General features: G+C 44.0%; 1 protein-coding gene across 1 annotated transcript in view; it reads left to right on the forward strand.

The window, feature by feature from the left end:
• adgrl2a (adhesion G protein-coupled receptor L2a) overlaps positions 1 to 20,414 on the forward strand; it is a 272,885-nt gene that overhangs the window by 180,685 nt on the left and 71,786 nt on the right. Inside the window, exons 8-12 of the mRNA XM_048601555.1 lie at positions 3,108 to 3,291; positions 13,010 to 13,132; positions 14,285 to 14,484; positions 15,915 to 16,088; positions 17,603 to 17,812. Coding sequence (XP_048457512.1) covers positions 3,108 to 3,291; positions 13,010 to 13,132; positions 14,285 to 14,484; positions 15,915 to 16,088; positions 17,603 to 17,812 — 891 coding nt within the window. The remainder of the gene's footprint in view (positions 1 to 3,107; positions 3,292 to 13,009; positions 13,133 to 14,284; positions 14,485 to 15,914; positions 16,089 to 17,602; positions 17,813 to 20,414) is intronic.

Consider the following 20,414-nt stretch of genomic DNA (forward strand, 5'->3'; position numbering starts at 1 on the left):
CTCAGCAGGTCTGGCAGCATCTGTGGTGGGAGAAACAGAGTTAGCATTTCAAATCCAGTTTGACTTTTTTTTTCATAGTTCTGAATAAATCATTCTGCACACAAAACATTGACTCTGTTTCTCTCACTCCATGGATATTGCCAGACCTGCTGAGTTTCTCCATAATCCTCTGTTTCACCAAAAGGTTTGTTGAAGATGGAGAGACTGTCTTAAAAGAAGAAAGGAAGTTACAGTGGTGGAAAGGTTTAGTGATGGAATTCCAGAGCTTGGGGCCCAGGGTACTTTAACAATAATTGCAAACGAAATACCCAAGAGGCCAGAATTAGAGGATTGCGGTTGCCTCAGAACACTGTGAGGTTAGAGAAGATTATAGAGATGGGAAGAAGGCATCGCCATGGAACGGTTTGAAAATAATGACGTTTTTTAATAAAACGGTGTTGCTTCCTAAAGAAGCAGTGTCATTTTCAAGATCAGAAGAACGAGACTTGATGTGAGCTAAACACAATTTTGGATCATTTTTTCCCTGGAGCATAGGGACGTTGAGAGGTGACCTTATGGAAGTTTATAAAATCATGAGGGGTATAGATAGAGTTAATGGTAACTTGTCTTTTCCCTAGGATGGGGGATTTCAAGGGAAGGAGGCACATTTTTAAGGTGAGAGGAGAAAATTTACAAAAGACATGGGGCAAATTTTTTGCACACAGAATGGTCCGTGTGTGGAATAAACTTCCTGAGGAAGTGGTGGATGTGGGTACAATTACAACGTTTAAAAGACATTTGGATAAGTAAATGAATCGGAAAGGTTGGAAGGATATGGGCCAGGAGCGGGCAGGTGGGACCAGATCAGTTTGGGATTATGTTAGGCATGGACTGGTTGGGCAGAATATCTGTTTCCGTGCTGTATGACTGTATGACTTCAAGTACATACTTCTTGTGAATGAATACAAAACACATAGAAGGCAGAATATGGGTTACAAGCCAGGAGGACTTTGAAATTTTTGTTTTGATTCATTCACAGGATGTGGGCATCGCTGGCTAGGCAGCATTTATTGTCCCTTCCCAATTGCCCATGAGGCAGTTAAGAGTTAACCACATTGCTATGGGTCTGGAGTCCCATGTAGGCCAGACCAAACAAGGGTGGCAGATTTCCTTCCCTAAAGCGCATTAACAAGATGGGTTTTTCCTGACAATTGACAATGGATTTAATGATCATTATTAGACTCCTATTTCCAGGTTAGCACCGAATTGTAGCAGGATTTGAGCCCAGGTCCCCAGGACATTACCTGGGTCTCTGGATTAACAGTCCAGCAATAATACCACTAGACCATCGCCCCTCTTGTGTGGCGAGTCCAGTCTAGAGGTGACAAAGGTGTGGATAAGGTTTCAGCAACAGAGGTAGAGTCAGTCATGTTGTACAGAAATGAGCAAGCCTGGTGGTGGCTTAGAAATGTAGTGATTCGCTTACTTTGTGGTCAGACTGACACCAAAGTTGCAAAAAGGCTGGCTCATCCTCATATGGGAAAGGAAAGGGATGGATCTGATTGCCAGAGAATGGAGCTTGTTGGTTGGGGTCTGCTGAGATCAAGAGCTTCAGACTTTCCAATATTTAGTTGGAGGTGTTTTCAGTTCTTGCAGAACTGTGTGTCAGAGAAGCAGCATGACGGTTTAAGAGACCGTGCAGGCATCAAAGGACACGATGGTGAGGAGAAACTGTGTCCATCCTGGTGAAAACAAACCTTGAGTTTTCTGCTGACACCATTGACCAGCAGAATGGAGTTGAGAATTAAGAAAGTTCCCAGGATCAGTCCCAGGAAAGTAGAGGTATTGGGCTGAGAGCAGAAAGAATAGCCGTATGTGGGTAATATAACTCGAGATAACTATGTAAGGACTGATTGAGTAGCCCAGAAACAGCCCCAGTGGCCACAGAAATCCAAACAGCATAAAATTGTTCAACACAAACTATATCTCTTTTACTGTAGGAGATTCTAACAATGTAGAATGTCATTTAGCTCAATTGGCTGGATGCTCATTTGTGATCCTAATCTTGTGGGTTCAGTTCCTGCTTTAGCTTAGGTTACCATGGAGGACTTTCTTTCTCAACCTTTCCCTTCGCTTGAGGTGTGCTGAACCTCGGGTTAAACTGCCAACCGTCATCTCTCAGATGAGAGTGCAGTCTCCGGAACTATGGTGACTTTACCTTCTGCCTGGTTCAATATTCCATTTGATCAGCAAAATACTGCGGATGCTGGAGATCTGAAACAAACACAGAGAAAGCTGGAGAAACTCACCAGGTCTGGCAGCATCTGTGAAGAGAGAAATCGAGTTAGTTTTTTTTGAGTCTGCTGTGGTTTTTCTTCAATTGCTGCCAGACCTGCTGAGTATCTTCAGTATTCTCGTGTCTGTTACACTTCGATCAGGCATCATTTGTTTTTCAACTGCCTTAGTTCCCTCTCCCTTAACACGCACATAGCTAACAGGAATCTACCAAGCTCTGGTTTGATATTTGTCAACAGACCCCGCAGCCTCCTTAATCTTTAGAATGGACAGGTTTCTAAATTCCTGCTACTGTTTGATTTTTGGCAACACCACTGGATAGCAAGGCTCTGCTTTCAAAATCATAACCCTCCAGAAATATCGATAATAGGAGCAGGAGTAGGCCATCAGCCCTTCGGGTCTGCTCCCCCATTCAGGACAATCATGGCTGACCGTCCAACTGACTGCCCGCTTCCCATTTTCTCCTCATATCCTTTGATCCCTTTAGCCCCAAATGCTAAACCCGACTCCTTCCTAAAATCAGACAATAACTTGGCTTTGACTACTTTCCATGGAAGCAAATTCCCCAGGCTCACAACTCCTGGGGTAAAAGAAAACTTATTTTCATCTCAGTCCTAAATAGCCTACCCCATATCTTTCAACTGTGACCCCCTGGTTCTGGTCTCACCCCACCCCCGCCCAACAGAAACATTCTTCCTGCATTATATTCGGGATTCCCCCAAGTAGAACAAAAGATTTGAGTTTTTAACCTGACTCTATGTTTGCAGATTATCCAGGGCAGCACTAATGCCAACCTTTTTGCCCTCTTCCTCCCCCCCATCTCCCGATGCCAGGCCATCGTGGACACTGTTGACAATCTGTTGAGACCGGAGGCTCTGCAGTCGTGGAAGGACATGAATGCAACAGAACAGGCTCACGCAGCGACGTTGCTACTTGACACGTTGGAAGAAGGTGCCTTCGTCCTGGCTGATAACCTCATGGAGCCAACCACCGTCACGGTGCCCACTGAGAACATAGGTGAGTGGCTTTGCTCAGCTTACCTTAGCGCAGGTTCAAGGCCAGACAAGGCACGGGGGACCAGAGCTGTCATGGTCCTTCCTGTTGGATAAAACAAAACAGATACCTTGCATTCTATAGTGCCCTCTACCATAATTGCAGCCAATGAAGTACTTGTTGAGGTATAGACATGTGGTTTGTGTATAGGAAGATCCCAAGAACAACTTTGTTTTCAATCTTTACTCATTCAAAGCTGTCGTTGGCTCGGCCAATTTAGAAAACTGGGAATGGGACAGGGTGGGCATCACATAGAAACCAATAAAATTTTAATGGAACTAGACTAAAGTGAAAGCAACAAGGATGTTCCTGATGACCAGACAGTCCAGAACCAGGGGTCACAGGCTAAAGATATGGTATGGCCCTTTAGGACAGAGATGAGGAGATCCTTCTTCATAAGAATTCTCTACCACAGGGGCTAGTTTGTTAGATATATTCAAGAAGGGGCTGGAAGTAAGACTTGTGGCTAAAAGGATCAAGGGGTATGGAGAATGAGCAGGAGTGGGATACTGAAATTGCATGATCAGCCATGATCATATTGAATGGCGGTGCAGGCTCGAAGGGCTGAATGGCCTATTCCCGCACCTATTTTCTCTGGTTCCCAACCATTTCACCACCAGTTGAAGCTTATTCAGGACCACTGCAGGGTCTCAGTGCACCAGTAGGAACTAACCCAGATATGGGGCGGCACGGTAGCTCAGTGGTTAGCACTGCTGCCTCAAAGCACCGGGGACCTGGGTTCAATTCCACTCTCAGGCGACTGTCTGTGTGGAGTTTGCACATTCTCCCTGTGTCTGCATGGGTTTCCTCCGGGTGGTCTTGTTTCCTCCCACAGTCCAAAGCTGTGCAGGTTAGGTGGGTTGGCCATGCTAAATTGCCTATAGTGTTCAGGGATGTGTAGCTTCGGTGGGTTATAGGGGGATGGGTCTGGGTGGGATGCGCTATGGGTCAATTTGGACTTGTTGGGCCAAAGGGCCTGTTTCCACACTGTAGGGATTCTATGATTCTATGAAGCGGGTCTGTCACCAGCTGGCATTGACAATATGTAATACCCTGTTGGCAGCTTCACCACCTCAGGCAAGGGTGAACAGTCCTGCAATCAAAGGTACTTAGCTAACAAGGTGTAGAGCTGGATGAACACAGCAGGCCAAGGAGCAGGAAGGCTGATGTGTTGGGCCTAGACCCTTCTTCAGGAAAATTTTCTGAAGAAGGGTCTAGGCCCGAAACGTCAGCTTTCCTGCACCTCTGTTGCTGCTTGGCCTGCTGTGTTCATCCAGCTCTACACCTTGTTATCTCAGATTCTCCAGCATCTGCAGTTCCTACTATCTCTGAATGATATTTAGCTCCTGGTCAAAAGGCTAGGCTCACCCCTCCCCCGCCCTGGCTTCTGAATCCCCCTACCCTTCTCTTTGTGACTCCTGGCCCAAGTATCTCCTCAAGTCGCTACCTTTGTCCTGGGTCCATTGCGGAGAGACGGAATGGGGGCTGGCTTCCTCCTGACAGAAAACATGGCATCCTCCCTGGCATTGCTGGGCACAAGAGCTAATGGCCTCTGATTGACTGGTAATAATCCCTGTGCTGGGTCAATATGCCCACCTCCCCACCACAAAACCCCAATGGATCTTGATTCTCGGGGAAGGCTCACCACCAGCTGATTGGGGTAGAGTTTGTTGGGGCTGTTAAGCTGGAAGGCGAGACCTCCAGCAGATCCCACTCCTCCCCATTCCTGGAGTACGCTTGAACCTAGGTTTTTGTACCTTAGAGGCATGTGTGCTACCCACTCCTGAAGCTGCACATTGAAGCTTGTGCTATTGGCTAGCCACTTTGTGACCAGTGCCTCACCACAAACATTGGTGGGAAGGCAGGTGGTGAGGATGAGCATTTTTTTTCTCATAGGATAATGAATCTGTGGAATTCTTTACTCCAGAAGGCTGTAGCGACGAGCTTGTTAAGTATATTCAAGGCTGATATAGATGAATTTTTAATCAGTGAGGGAATCAGTTGTTAAGGTGAAAAAGCAGGAAAGTGGAGTTGACGGTGATCAGATCTATTATGATCTCATTGAACACAAAGTAAACTCAATGGGCTGAAAGGCCTGCTTCTGCTCCTACATTTATAGTCTTATGACCTGACAGGAAACATCAGCATTTCCACTGTAGAACAAAGAAATGTGATCATAAACAGCCCCTTCTTGAACCAAAAAATAAATCTCCAGATCAAAGAGAAGCTAGTTGTCCAACGCTAGCCATGCCTAAACAGGGACACACGCAGGAGAGACAGGCAGAGATTCAATCCAATCCTAACATCTCGAGGTGTGAGCATGAGGTGATAGATGTTCAGATCTCTCCTCGCAATCGGCAGACAACGTTTCAGAATAACAAGCCCTTGTGCTCAATAGGATTTCAGATTATGCATTCAATAGAATCCGGCTTTCCAATCACAAGCAAACAATCTCTGTATCTGATTGTTCCTTGGAAACAGACACCAAAGCATGTGTACAGAGCAGAAGAAGCATTAAAGTGACTTGTAATTGTTTTAGAATTGGCTGGCGCACAGTCCAAAAACAGCAGAACTGCGCTGTCTGCTCAAATGGCACAGACCGGTTCATCTCTTCAACAAAATATTCAAAGCATTGCTGGAATTTAGACTTCTGTTGCGTAAAAATGGCTTATCTCACATCTCCTCTGGAGAACTGGGACGTTGAACTGAGAAGACCACATGGTCCCTCCATGCTGTATTTTGGAATTTAGTCAGATCGTGACTGATCTGTACCTTAACTCCATGTTTCCTTTTGTTTGTGAAATATGGGTGCTGCTGGTAATTCCAGTTTTTGGTGCCCATCCCTAACTGCCCTTGAGAGCAATGAGGAATCAACCACGTTGCTGTGGGTATCGTATCCCATCTCCTACTCACATGCCCATTCGTCGTCACTCAGGCAGAATGTGAGCGTAAGTGGTGGTAGGAAGCAGAGGGTGATGGTTGAAGGTTGTTTTTCGGACTGGAGTTAACATTTCAAGTCCAGAGACTCTTCTTCAGAACTTTAAAAGTACTTTCACGTTAAACAGGCACACCTAAAACCCGGAGGACTTTGGGTGTGTTCTGTGAATAATTCCACTTGGAACCCAAGTGGGATGGGAAAATCCCAACATTCATGTCCAATAAAACAGCAATGCACATAGACCGCAGCCTGTAATGGTTCACAGCTAACACTGTAACCAGCCTCTAATGGTTCACAGCTAACACTGCCCGATCTGTTACAGTTCACAGGGATTGGTGTTGGGACCTTTGTTATTTACATAAATCTGGATGTGAATGTACAAGGAATGATTAGTAAATTTGTGGATAGTTCATAGAATCCCTACAGTGTGGAAACAGGCCCTTTGGCCCAACAAGTCCACATCAACCCATAGAGCATCCCACCCAGACCCATTCCCCTATAACCCACCTAAGCCACACACCCCTGAACACTACAGGCAATTTAGCATGGCCAATCCACCTAGCCTGCACATCTTTGGACTGAGAGGAAACCGGAGCACCCGGAGGAAACCCACGCACACGCAGGGAGAATGTGCAAACTCCACACAGACAGTTGCCCGAGGGTGGAATTGAACCCAGGTCCCTGGCGCTGTGAGGCAGCAGTGCTAACCACTGAGCCACTGAGAAGGCAGAATGATCTGAAAAATTAGGAGGTAGCATTGATAGCGAAAAAGGTTATCAAAAATTACAGAGGAATCTTGATCCCATGGGGAAGTGGGCTAAGGATTGACAAATGTAATTCAATACAGACAAGTACAAGGTGTTGCACTTTGGAAAATCAAAATAAGGTAGGACTTATACAGTGATTGATAATGTCCTGAGGAGTGTTGTGGAACAGAGGGATCTGGGAGTACAAGTGCATAGTTTGCTCAAAGTGGCGTCATATGTAGACAGGATGGTGAAGAAGTCATTTAGCATGTTGGCCTTCATTGGTCGAAGCGTTGGGTACAGGAGTTGGGACATTATGTTACAGTTGTATAAGTCATTGGTGATGCTGCCATTGGAGTATTGTGTACAGTTTTGGTCACCCTGTTATAGGAAAGACATAGTTAAACTCTAAAGTGTGCAAACAAGATTGACGAGGATGATGCCAGGACTAGGAGGCCTGTGTTACAGGGAGAGGTCAGCCAGGATAGGACTTTATTCCTTGGAACGTAGGAGAATGAAGGGTGACCTTATTGAAGTGTATAAAATCATGAGGGGCATAGATAGGATGAATGCAGGGAAGGGGAATTGAAAACTAGAGGGTGTAGGTTTAAGGTGAGAAGGGATAGATTTAAGAAGGTCCTGAGGGGCAACTTCTTCTTGTAGAGAGTGGTGCGTATATGGAATGGGCCGCCAGAGAAAGTGGTTGAGGCAGGTACAATGGCAACATCTAAAAGATATTTGTGTAGGTACATGAATGAGAAGGGTTTAGAGGGATATAGACCAGATGCGAGCAATTGGAACTAGCTGAGTGGGCACCATGGTCAGCATGGAGCAGTTTGGGCCAAAGGACCTGTTTCCATGCTGTATTACTCGATAACTCTATGACTGTACCTATGATGGGCTGAATGGCCTCCTTCTGCACTGGAATAATTCTGTGGCTCTTTAAGGGTAATGGGGAAAAGGCAGGAAAATGGAGTTGAGGATTATCAGATCAACCATTATCTCATTGCATGGCTGAGCAGACTCGATGGGCTGAATGGCCATTTCTGCTCCTGCCTTCTAAGAGTTGAATATATTCCAATTCGCATCCAAAGTTTGCATGTTGTCCATATCTGGCGTAGGCTGCTTCATTATCCTCAGATGCTACAAATGGAGCTGAAAACCAAAATTGACAGTACACTGACCGCTCCTGATAGCACAAAGGTCAGCTGGAGAGAGTCAAACAGAGGACACTATTCTGAGGATCTCCTTTTGTCACCCCAATGGAGAACTTCCAATAACCAGAGCCATCTCTGTTTGTGTTTATCATCCTTCCAGGCTATCAAAGAGATTTCCTATTGACCCTAGTTAACCCCTGTTTTACTTCATCTGTCTGGTGTCACACTCAGTCCAAATACTGCCACAACATTGTGGTCAAATAATCTCCTCTCCCCTTTATGAAATTCAGCTCCTTTGTCACTGTATGCATCAGGGTTGGGATAAGGGATGTAGTCTTGAAAGCCCTTGAATTGGGCTGAATCTGAGTTGACAGATGCCACAGAGTCATAGATGTCTACAGCACAGAAAAAGGCCCTTCGGCCCATTAGTTGACGACTCCTTCAATCATTACCATCAATGAGGGGTGCAGGCCGATGATGAAGGCAATAAACAGCCTGCTCAGATTTATTCTGTTTGATGGGAGCGTAACTAGTTGAACATATGATTTTCCAGTGCTGTTATGCCACTGAAATAGATTGACCAGGGGTTTGCAAACAGGAGAGGCAATGGCTGAGAGGTATTACCACTGGACTGTTAAAACAGAGACCCAGATAATGTTCTGGGAACATATATTATTATTGCTTATAATATATCTGGAATTAAGAATCTAATGATGATCATGAATCCATTGCCAATTGTTGGAAAAACCCATCTGGTTCACTAATGCCCTTTAGGGAAGGAAACTGCCATCCTTACCTGGTCTGGCCTACTTGTGACTCCAGCCCCACAGCAATGTGGTTGAATCATAACTGCCCTCTTGACAGTAAATGCTAGTGACACTTACATCCCTGTGAATTAGTAAAGGAAGTTAGGATGGTTTTTGTTTCAGCTAGTTTTGGATGATCGAGGAGAAATCTGATCGCAAACGTGACAGAAAAATCTCACCCATTTGCTATTTCTGGCCAAATAACAAGTACAGTTTAAAATTGCAGACTCTCTGGGACTGGGAAAACACAGTGAGATTTTATTTTTCCCCATTAAGGTATTGTTGAAAAGTAGTATGAAGAGGAAATCTATCTTCATTGTCTTCACAGATTGTGTTGTGTTCAAACTGCAAAATATATGTATAGAATAAATGTCATTGTTTCATTTTAATGTCTGGTGAAGTGGCATATACATTTTGCTTGTAATTTAATTCAGGCTGCAGGGCAGAAATTATACAGTTTCACTGTCATACATGCAGTTGGGTGGACACAGAGAACACAATTTCGAATTCTACCGTTGGAACTTGAGAATTTGAATTCATTTCTCTTACATAAAATAAAATGCCTCGTATCAGAAAATTAGTTTTAGAAAACCATTATGCTTCACTGATATCTTTTAAGGAAGGAAGTAAATTGTCCTGGGCTGAATTTTATAGAGTTTCTCACTCTCCCAGCGCAAAAACTTGGTGGGGAGCCTAAGTTACAATTCTGATGGCTGTCGCCTGAGCGATGAGTGAATCAATTCAAAGCTGAACCTCTTCCCCCAATTTTCTTGGGTGCTGGTCCTGCCTCAAAAGGTTCCCAGCCGAGTGGCACAAAACAGAAGCTGCTGGAAAAAGCTCAGCAGGTCTGGCAGCATTGGTGAAGAAAAAAAAAAATCAGAGTTAACGTTTTGGGTCCGGTAACCCTTCCTCAGAACTGCCCAGCCTCGTGAAATGGTCAACGACTGTGCAGCCTCATGAGTGCCAGTCGAGACAATGAGGGCATGTAACAACAAGCAATGCATTAAATCATTTTAATAACTTTAATCTTCACGTAGATTGGGAAAACCAAATTGCCAAAGGTAGCCCCAAGGAAGAATTCACATAATGCATTCAGGACACTTTCCTAGGACAATATGTTACAGATCCAATTAGGCAGCAGGCATTTTGAAGAAGGGTCACTGGACCCGAAACGTTAACTCTGCTTCATTGCCACAGATGCTGCCAGACTTGCTGAATCTTTCCAGCAATATCTGTTTTGGTTTCTGATTTCCAGCATTGCAAATTCTTTCTTTTTTTGTTTGTTGAGGGAGCAGGCAATTTTGGATCTGGTAATGTATAATGCGGCAAATTTAATAAATGATCTCAGAGTTTTAAAAAAATGGCCCCGGGAACAGTGACCACAACAGGTTAGAATTAGCATTCAGTTTGAGACTGGGAAGCTTGGGTCAGAATCAACTGTGCTAAACTGAAATAAGGGTAATTGCAAAGGAATGAGTTGGCTGGAGTGGACTGGGAAAGACATTTTGTGAAAGACAGTTGAGGAACAATGATAAGTGTTTAATAAAATCGACTCAGTGAAGAAATATCACAGCGCAGAAGAAGGATTCTAGGAATGGGATAACTGAACATAGCTATTCAAGGAAGTGAAGCATAGTATCTAGCATACAGTACAGCAAAGATTTCTGGAAAGCCAGAGGACTGGGGAAGTTTTAAAAGCCAACAAAAGATGACTCTTAAAAAGGGAGAAAATACCCTTTGAGGGCAAACTAGTAAGCAAAATAAAAAATGGACAGTAAGAACTTATTTAAAGTGGAACATTGAGGCCAAAGTGAAGATAAGCCATTTAGAGAATGAGGCTGAGGAAATAAAAAAAAAGTGGGGAACCAGGAAATAGAGATGTTGCATAAATAGTTTGTGTCAATCTTCATGGTAGAGCAAATTAATAGCATTCCAAAAATACTAAAAAATGAAGGGGTTAAAGGAAGTAGCGATGGAGATATTGGGTGCACTGGTGGAAATTTTCCAATAATCCTTAGATTTTAGAGAAGTCCTAGAGGTTTGAAAAACTGCTGTTATTCAAAAAGGGAGAGACACAAAAAAAACAGACAGCTGTAGGCCAGTCAGCGTAGCATCTGTCATTTGGAAAATGTTCGAGTCTATTAAAAAGGATGTAATAGCAGAGCATTTTGATGTAATGATGTAATCAAACAGAGTCAGCACAGTTTCATGCCTGAAAAATTAATGGGAATTCTTTGAAGAGGTAGCAAGCAGGGTAGATAAATGGACGGTAAATGGAATACATTTTAAGTTCCATTGGGCATTCGATAAGGTACCACCCATAAGGTTATTTGATTGTATAAGGGCCCACGGTGTTGGGGTTGGTATATTAGCATAGATAGAGAGTTGACAAACTAATATAAATCAGGGAATTGATTTCCCGGATAGCAAATTGTAACTAGTGGTGTGTCAAAGGGATTAGTGCCTGGGCACCAATTATTTACGATGTGAATTGATGATTTGATGAGAGAAAATGATGTTCCAGGTTTGTGAACAGCACAAAAATAGGTGGGAAGACAAGCAGTGAAGATGACACAAGGACTCTGCAGAGGAATGCAGACAGGTTAAGTGAGTGGTCACAATCTTGGTAGATGGAATATACCATGTAAAAATGTAAGGCTATTGACTTTGCAAGAGGAATAGAAGTGGTGAATATTTAAATGGAGAAAGACTGCAGAAATCTCTAGCACAAAGGGCTTTAGGCGCTCTTATGCATGAATTGTAAAAAGCTGGCATCCATGTTCAGTGGGTAATAGGGAAGGCAAATGGATTATTGGAAATGTTGGCCCATTATTTCCAAAAGAGTGGAATAGTCGGGAAATCTTGATAAAACTATAGAAGACATTCGTTTAAATACAGCTGGAATGCTGTAAACAGTTTTGGGCCCTTATCTAAAGAAAGACAATACTGACATTGGAGGCAGTCCAGAGAAGGTTCACTAGGTTGATCCTAGGGATAGAAGGACTGTCTTATGAGGAGAGGTTTGTTGGGTTGGGCCTGTACTCATTAAAGTTTAGAAAAATGAGAAGGTCTTATTGAAACATAAGATTTTCCAGGAACTTGGCAAGGTGGAACTAGACAGGTTGTTTCATCGAGTGGGAGAATCTATGACCAGAGGGCATAATGGGTCGCCAATTACAGACAGAAATGATGAGGAATTTTCTTGTCAGAGGAAAACGAATTTGTGAAATTCTTAATGCAGAGTGCTGTTGGGGCTGGGTCATCCAGTATATTTGAAGAAAAAACAATTTATTTTCATTCATTTATGGGATGTAGGTCCTGACAGAAAAGCCAGCATTTATTGCCCATCCCTATTTGCCCAGAGGGTAGTTAAGCATTAACAAAATTGTTGTGGGTGTGGAATCACATGTTGGCAGATTGGGAAAGCAGGCAGATTTCCTTCCCAAAAGGATAGAAGTGAACCAGATGGATTTTCACAACAATGGTGATCAACTTTAATACATATTTTATTGAATTCAGATCATGCCAAGATGGGATTCGAACATGTGCACTCACACACAAACACTTGCAGACACACACACACACACACACACACACACACACACACACACACACAGTCACTCACACATACATGCACATTCACATACATACAGACACACACCCTTACATACATACTCGCACAAAGATCAACTGACAAGCACTCGTGCGCATGCGTACACACACGCTCACACACACACTCAAATACACATACATGCTGTCTCACACACTTAAATACACACACACACACATTCAAATACACACTCAAATACACACACGCTTGCGCACACACACACGCTCTCACACACTCGAATACACACACACGCTCGCGCGCACACTCAAATACACACACGCTCTCTCACACACACACAGTCCAGTGCTGATTTTCAGCACAAATTATGTCTGATGGTTTGTCATGTGAGTGCGTGGTATATTTTTAAAAAAAACCTTTTTTTTTTGTCTTCTCTCTGCTTCCTCCATGCAATGGTGCTGAGCCAGTTTTGGAGGTTGGTTTGCTGATTACAGAGGGCCAGGTGAAGGATCTGAGGTTTCCCCAGGGCTATATGGGTGGGAACTCGATCCACCTTTCAGGCAACACCATCAAGCAGAACAGCCGAACTGGTAAGTGATGGGTACGGGAAACCTTCCTAGAGTAAGGATTGTAGCTATACACTTTTAAATAAAATGTTCCTTCCCTCCCCCTCAAACCCCTTTCTCTGATGTGAGGTAGCCCCTATTTTAGTTAGTTTACTTTAGCCTTGGGTTTCTTGGCATAGTCAGTCCAACACTGAAGAAAGCCACTCTGCCCATCAAAGTCCTGGGGGAAATGATTCTCCATATTCATGTTGAATGTTTTTGGTTGCAACCCCTCTTTAGTTTTTTTTTCCTTTGAAGGGGCGGCTCCTAAGGTTCTGGTTGCAATTCAGCCCCACACTCCTGGTCTGAGGGCATCCTGTGGTGGGGAGGGACCAGCAGGTTAGTGAGCTTGCTCCTGGGTCTGGCCAAAGTGACCATTAACAGGTTCAGATAGCAGGCCTTGGAGAGGGCGTTGTGCCTAACTGCCTTCCCCCTCTGTCGAGGTCATGTCCACACTTGGGTGACCCTGGAGAGGAAGCCACTGACGTGATAGAGGCCTTCAGAGACCAGGGGGCACCTCAGGAGCTGGAGTGCCCCAGATCATGTTACTTTGATTGAGTAAGTTTAGGTAGCAATTTCAAGGTTTTGCTGCTTAAAAGGTTCTACCTAAAATAATTCTGTGTCTCTCGCTCAATCATCTCTCTCTCAGCTTTTGTATCTTGTGCTAATGGGACCAGTAATTTGTTTTTTTTTGTTCATCTTATCTACGCCTGTCGTAATCTTTTACAATATTATGCCACAATGGACAGAGGACCATTGGCATCCCTGTCTTCAGAAATAGGCAAATAGGTCATATAGAGATGAAAACCATTGAGTGAACCATAGCTACCTTCTTGCTCCTGATGTTTGTGTAAAATGCCTGGAGATGCTCCTTAATCCTATTTGCCAAGGACATTTCACGGCCTCTTTCAGCCCTTCTACTTCCTTGTTTAAGTTTCTTCCTGCTTCATTTACATTCATCAACAGCCTTGTCTGATTTCAGTTTCTGAAACCTTACATATGTTTCCTTTTTCTTTTTGAAAGGGCTTTCAGTATCTCTTCAGGGGTTAGAGGGAGAACTACTTTGGTTGTGTTTGTTTTAAACTTATTGAGAGTTTGTGCTCCTGTCTGCACCCATCCTTTTCCCGGTCTGTGCAGCGAAACTGGTCTTCACTCTGTACAAGAGCCTGGGGCAGTTCCTGACCACGGAGAACGCGACAATCAAGATGGCGGGTGATGGGACTGGGCGGAACTACTCCATTGCAGTGAACTCCCACATCATCGCGGCTTCCATCAACAAGGAGTCCAGCCGCATCTATGTGACGGAACCAGTGGTCTTCACCCTGGCACACATTGATGTAAGTCTGCCCACAAAGCCCTGAACAACAGAAAAGTCACAACAGCCTTACCACAACAGCAGGCTGCCTCTCATTGGAAGAGAAATGATTGGTGGCATGATCTATCTGAGGATCAGCATACTTCAAGCAAGGGGAGAGGTTTACAAGGAGATCCCTTCATGGTAACATGATAACCACTTTTAGGGTGGCAAGGTGGCTCAGTGGTTAGCACTGCTGCCTCACAGCGCCAGGGACCCGGGTTCAATTCCACCCTCGGGCAACTGTCTGTGTGGAGTTTGCACATTCTCCCCATGTCTGCATGGGTTTCTTCCCACAGTTCAAAAATGTGCAGGTTAGGTGGATTGGCCATGCTAAATTACCCATAGTGTTCAGGGGTCTGTAGATTAGGTGGGTAATAGGGGGATGGGTCTGGGTGGGATGCTCCAAGTGTCAGTGTGGACTTGTTGGGCCAAAGGGCCTGTTTCCACACTGTAGGGATTCTATGATTCTACTACTTATGTAACCTCAGCTGAAGCAGGAATTGAACCCATAGCTGTTGGTATTACTCTGCAACACAAGCCAACCTTTTTACCCCAATAGCCAGTTTATCAATGCAATATTGACAAGAATCAGAAGGCATCCCTTCTGTTTTTACTTGTTGCAGGAAGAGTTAATTCGATCATGGGACAGGCCTGAGTGGCGCTGGGGATGAAATTGTGAAATGGTGGTGTTTCTGATCCAGTAATCCAGGGGGTCCCCAGCTAATGTGTTGTGGACAGGAATTCAAGTTCCGCCAGAGCAGCTGGTACAATTTCAATTCAATAAATCCGGAACGAGGGGCATTTACAGCGCCACGGTAGTGACTGACCCTCTGAAGCAGGAGCCCTGGGTTCAAGTCCCGACTGCTTCAGAGGTGTGTAAAAATCTCAAAACAGGCAAACTGGATAAATGTCTGAATCTGAAATTGAAGTGGGGTGCCAGTGGCACAATGGTAGTGACTGTCCCTCTGAGTCAGGAAGCTTGAGTGCAAATCCCATCTGCCCCAAAGATGTGTTCTGACATTTCTGAACAGGTTGACTAGAAATTTGTATTGGGAAAGCCAAAATCAGCAAATGCTGACTATAGAACTGCTTTTGATTGTCGTGAAAACTTATCTGGCTTACTACTGCCTTCAGAGAAGGAAATCTGCCTGCCTTACCTGGTGTGGCCTGGCCCACATGTGACTCCAGACCTACAGCAATGGGGTTGATTTGTAACTGTGCCTTGTTAGATACCTACCTCCCATGAATGAAGCAGAGTAACACAAGCTGCTTCCCTACTTATGTAATGCAACCCGATGGTTGAGGTAAAAGCTAAGTTTAAATTGCAGTTGAATTTGTTAGCTCCTGTGTCGAAAATCAATGAATGATTGAATGTTGTCTCTTTTCTCTGTCCTGCACCTCTCCCTTCAGCCTGACAATTACTTCAATGCCAATTGCTCGTTCTGGAGTTACTCCGAGCGCACTATGACAGGTTTCTGGTCTACTCAGGGGTGCAAGCTGATTGACACTAACAGGACTCACACCAAGTGTGAGTGTCGGCACCTGACCAACTTTGCAATCATCATGGCCCACAAGGAAATCGAGGTGAGTCACCAATGAGGGGAGGCAATAGCCTAGTGCGATTATCATTAGACTATTAATCCAGAAGCTCAGCTGATGTTCTGAGGACCTGGGTTCAAATCTTGCCAGAGCAGTTCAAGTGTTTGGAATTAAGAACCCACTGATGACCGTGAAACCACTGCCAATTGTCAGGAAAAAACCCATTTGGTTCTTCAGGGAAGAAGATCTGCCATCCTTACCTGGTCTGACCTACATGTGACTCCAGACCCACAGCAATGTGGTTGACTCTCCATTACCCTCTGAAATGGCTTAATAAACTACTCAGTTCAAGGGCATCTAGGGATGGGCAATAAATGCTGGCCAGCCAGCTATGCCCACATCCCGTGGGTGAATTAAAAAGAAAAGTTTGTGTTGGCCTGGGGAACTGTAAACAAAGATGGAATGAGTCCTATTTTTTTCTCCACCTTGCGCACCAGTCCTACAGCTGATGGGACGAGCTGTCTTGTATTTCTGAAGCACGTGGGAAAAGTCCTGGCTGAGTAAGGGAGACAGGAAAATGTTCCCTCTGGCAGGAAGGTCAGTAACCAGAGGACACAGATTTACAATAGTCGGCAAAAAAAACCCAGAGAGGGAGTCGAGGAGAACTATTTTTCGTGCCATGAGTTGTTACAGTATGAGCTGGAATACCTTAAAGGAGGATGGAAGCAGTCACAATGGTTTTCAAAATGTGAATTGGATAAATTCTTGTGTTATGACTCACTGAGGTAGCACACTGGAAATTGAGCCCAACTATTCACAGAGTTGTCACAAGGAACAAAGAAGAACAATGAACAATAACAGCACAGGAATAGACCCTTCAACCCTCCAAGCCTGTGCCAACACATTTTGCCCTTCCATTCTAAAACTGTCTTCACTTACAGAATCCATATCCCTCTATTCCCTTCCCATTCATGTATCCGTCCAGGTGCTTCTTGAATTCTGCTACTGTGTCTGCTTCCACCACCCCCTCTGGCAGCGCGTTCCAGGCACTTACCACCCTTTGTGTGAAAAATGTGCCTCGTACATCTCTTTTAAACATCCCCCCTCGCACCTTGCACCTTGCAGTGACCAGGAGCATCAATGTACAAGACTGGCAGACAGAATGTATTTTACTCTCTTTACTGCCCTGAAATAAGTATTAATTTTAAATGAAAATCCTGGTTGACAGCAGTTATTTTATTGTGTTGTTAATTGTCAAGTTATTTAATTGCTGATACTATTACAGCCTCGTCTATGTTATTACACAGTTAGAATGTAAAATAGGATATCAAGCGATTTTCCTCATTGGTGAGACCTTTACAGCATTTTGTTGTCCAGATGAATGGTCTCCTCCAGCTTCAGTTTCTGTTGTTCTTATGTACATATACTATATTATGATTGTATAATTAATATATATATATCTATTATATATACAATGGAGTAGGACAGGCATGGTGGGCTCAGAGTGTATTTTCCTGTTTGTTTATTTATATTTAATCTACCCAATGTTTCTCCTGCAGTACTCCACTGAGATGCACGAACTGATCCTGTCCATCATCAGCTGGGTGGGAATTGTCATCTCCCTTATCTGCTTGGCCATTTGCATCTTCACTTTCTGCTTCTTCCGAGGCCTTCAGAGTGACCGCAACACTATCCACAAGAACCTCTGCATGAATCTGTTTATCGCAGAATTTATTTTCCTGGTGGGCATCGATAAGGTCGACTATGAGGTAAGGTCCCAGCCTGAGCTATTGATTTCCTGGCAGCGCTATTTTTGGGCAGAATTGACTTTGTCCCAAGATGGATGTGGGTTTAAACACAACTCCACTGTCAACCTCCAGTATATCAAACTTGACAAGCCAGTGTTTAAACACTTATGTTTGCAGCCCTGTTTAGCAGCAACTGTCTTTAACATTGGAATTGAGCACTCAGGATTATGATGGGGAGTTCATAAATCAAGGCACTTTAGAGTTTTGCTTCCTTTGCTTTTGTGTAAACTACTTACTGGCGATGATAGACCAGAGTATTCAATGTCAAGCTTAAAACTGCCACTGAAAGATTGTTCATCAAATATAACATTTACATCCCAGTGCCAGGCCATTCAGTCCATCAGGTCTATGCTTCGGGTTATGCTCTTCCTGAACTTCCTTCTTGCATTTTACGACCACTTACTTCTCCATTTCTTTCCCCCTCATAGTCTTATTTTTTCCTTCTACTCGGTAGCTCAGAACTTGAGTAGTGCAGAGAAAAGACACATTTTCTCAAAGATACTTGCACTCATCAGGACATTCACGAGAAAGGGTCATGATGAGTTGAGGTTTTGCCATGGTGGATGCGTCAATTAGATCATGACTAACAGTTAACTGTCAAACTTTGTAGTTTTGTTTACATTTAAAGTGGGCAAGTTGACTCTGATTTGTCAAGGCAGAGACTTTGAACTCCAAAATAGACAATGCCAATTTTGTTCATTGAAACAGGCTCAATAATTTTATTTACCATAATTAAGTTCCAGAGGCTGCTGTGATGGGGATTTGAGGCCTTATTTGTTGATGGTTTGGCTGGGGCTTTGGGCTTGCCTGTCTAATGTCATTATCTCTACGCTAACATCTTCCCCGTAGCTGTGTCCAATGTATTCACCTCCATGTAGCAATGAGAGCCAGGGTCTTGAACAAAGATATTTCTCCTGAATTCCTTGCTGGATTTATTGATATCTATATCAACAGGTGACCCTCTAACTTGAGTGCCCACCTCCTCCTCCACTTGTATCCAACGACACTTTCAAACATCTGGACCTTCAAGTTGGTGAAAATCCAATTGATGTGCCTTGCTTGTCCCTGAGCGGTTGTCAATGTGCATCTGACACCTCCAGCTCAGTTAGGCATCATGGAAATCCCCTTCTGATAGATGCAATACTGACTGGCTCATTGAGTCTGTTACTGAGGTGCTCGGAATATCTTTATTCATAATATCATTGTCACAACAGTCATTATGGGATGGGATGGGATAGCCAAGCAAAGATAGCCAAGAACAGCTTAACAAACTGGAAACTAATAAAGGGGGAAAACATCTTGGAAATTCCTTTCTAGTCCCTCTAGGCGTTGAAACTACTCCAGGAGACAAAACTCGCCAAGACTTATTACATAACAAACCAGCACTCGTTGACCAAGGTTTTCCAATTTGTTTTTCTCAAACCTTTCTCTTTGTATCTTTCAAACCCATTATCTCTGCCATTCAAAATAAAACTTAGATCTTTGCTGGAATTATTTTTACAGTTTCACCTGTGACTCTCTGTTACCAAGTCCAGGTTCCCAGTCTCCACCTTTGTGTCCCAATGTAGTGGACTGTTCAACTGCAGAAACCTCGCAACTCGGCTCCCGAAGAAACAACTCTGATTAAACTTTATACCTGACTGGTTCCTGCCTCATTATTGGGATCTTTTGTTTCTGTCCCAAGTGCCAATTGTTCAACAGGGTCGAAAAAGTGCACCCGGGGGTGACGTCATTTCAGTGCTTGGAAATTTTGAATAGGGAACAGGTGGCAGCATACTAATAATGTCACTGGACGAGTAACAGTGTCCCCTGGTTAGCATTCTTCAATGTGCTTGCCAGTGACATTCACCTTCCACAGAAGAATAAAGAAACAGCAAAACCCTACTGATTACTTTGCAGCTGTTTATTCCTGAAGTAAAGCTTCGCTTCCCCTCCAGCAGTAATCCAGGTGAAACACATGAATATTGCTGAAAGGATAGACACGTTACTGAAGCTCTTTGTCTCACTGTTGTCAGGACAAATGCAAAAGCACCAAATTTCAAACGATTGCAACAATTTACACTGCATGTGTTGATTTGTTGGCAAATCAATTCTGATTGGCTGAGTCATTGATCATGGGGGAAGTGGTTGTCCAGGTTCCTGGGTATTTTTAAGATCTTAGTGAAAATTTGTAGCTCGGGTTGTGGTCGCAGTTGTTTGTTAGCTCGCTGAGCCGGTTGTTCTGTGGTGTGCAGACGTTTCATTCCCATTCTCGGCAACATCACCAGTGCGACCTCTAATCGAAGCGTTGGTGCTCTGCTCTGTTCTGAATTCATATGAACCTCTGGTGTGGCGGGATTTGTCACTTCTGGTTCTGTTTTTTGAAGCGGTCTGTATACGGGGCCTATTTCCATGTGTTAACGGAGCCCTGTGTTGAGAACCAGGCCTCCAGAAATTCTCTTGCACGTCTGGTGTTCATTTGTCCCATTATGGTCACTTTGTCCCCAGTCGAACTGATGGCCTTCATTGTCTGTGTGTATGGAGACAAGTGAATATTGGACATAACCGATATTCACTTGTCTCC

This window comes from Rhincodon typus, chromosome 10, assembly GCF_021869965.1.
Source record: "Rhincodon typus isolate 14 chromosome 10, sRhiTyp1.1, whole genome shotgun sequence".
NCBI classification, from domain to species: Eukaryota; Metazoa; Chordata; class Chondrichthyes; order Orectolobiformes; family Rhincodontidae; genus Rhincodon; species Rhincodon typus.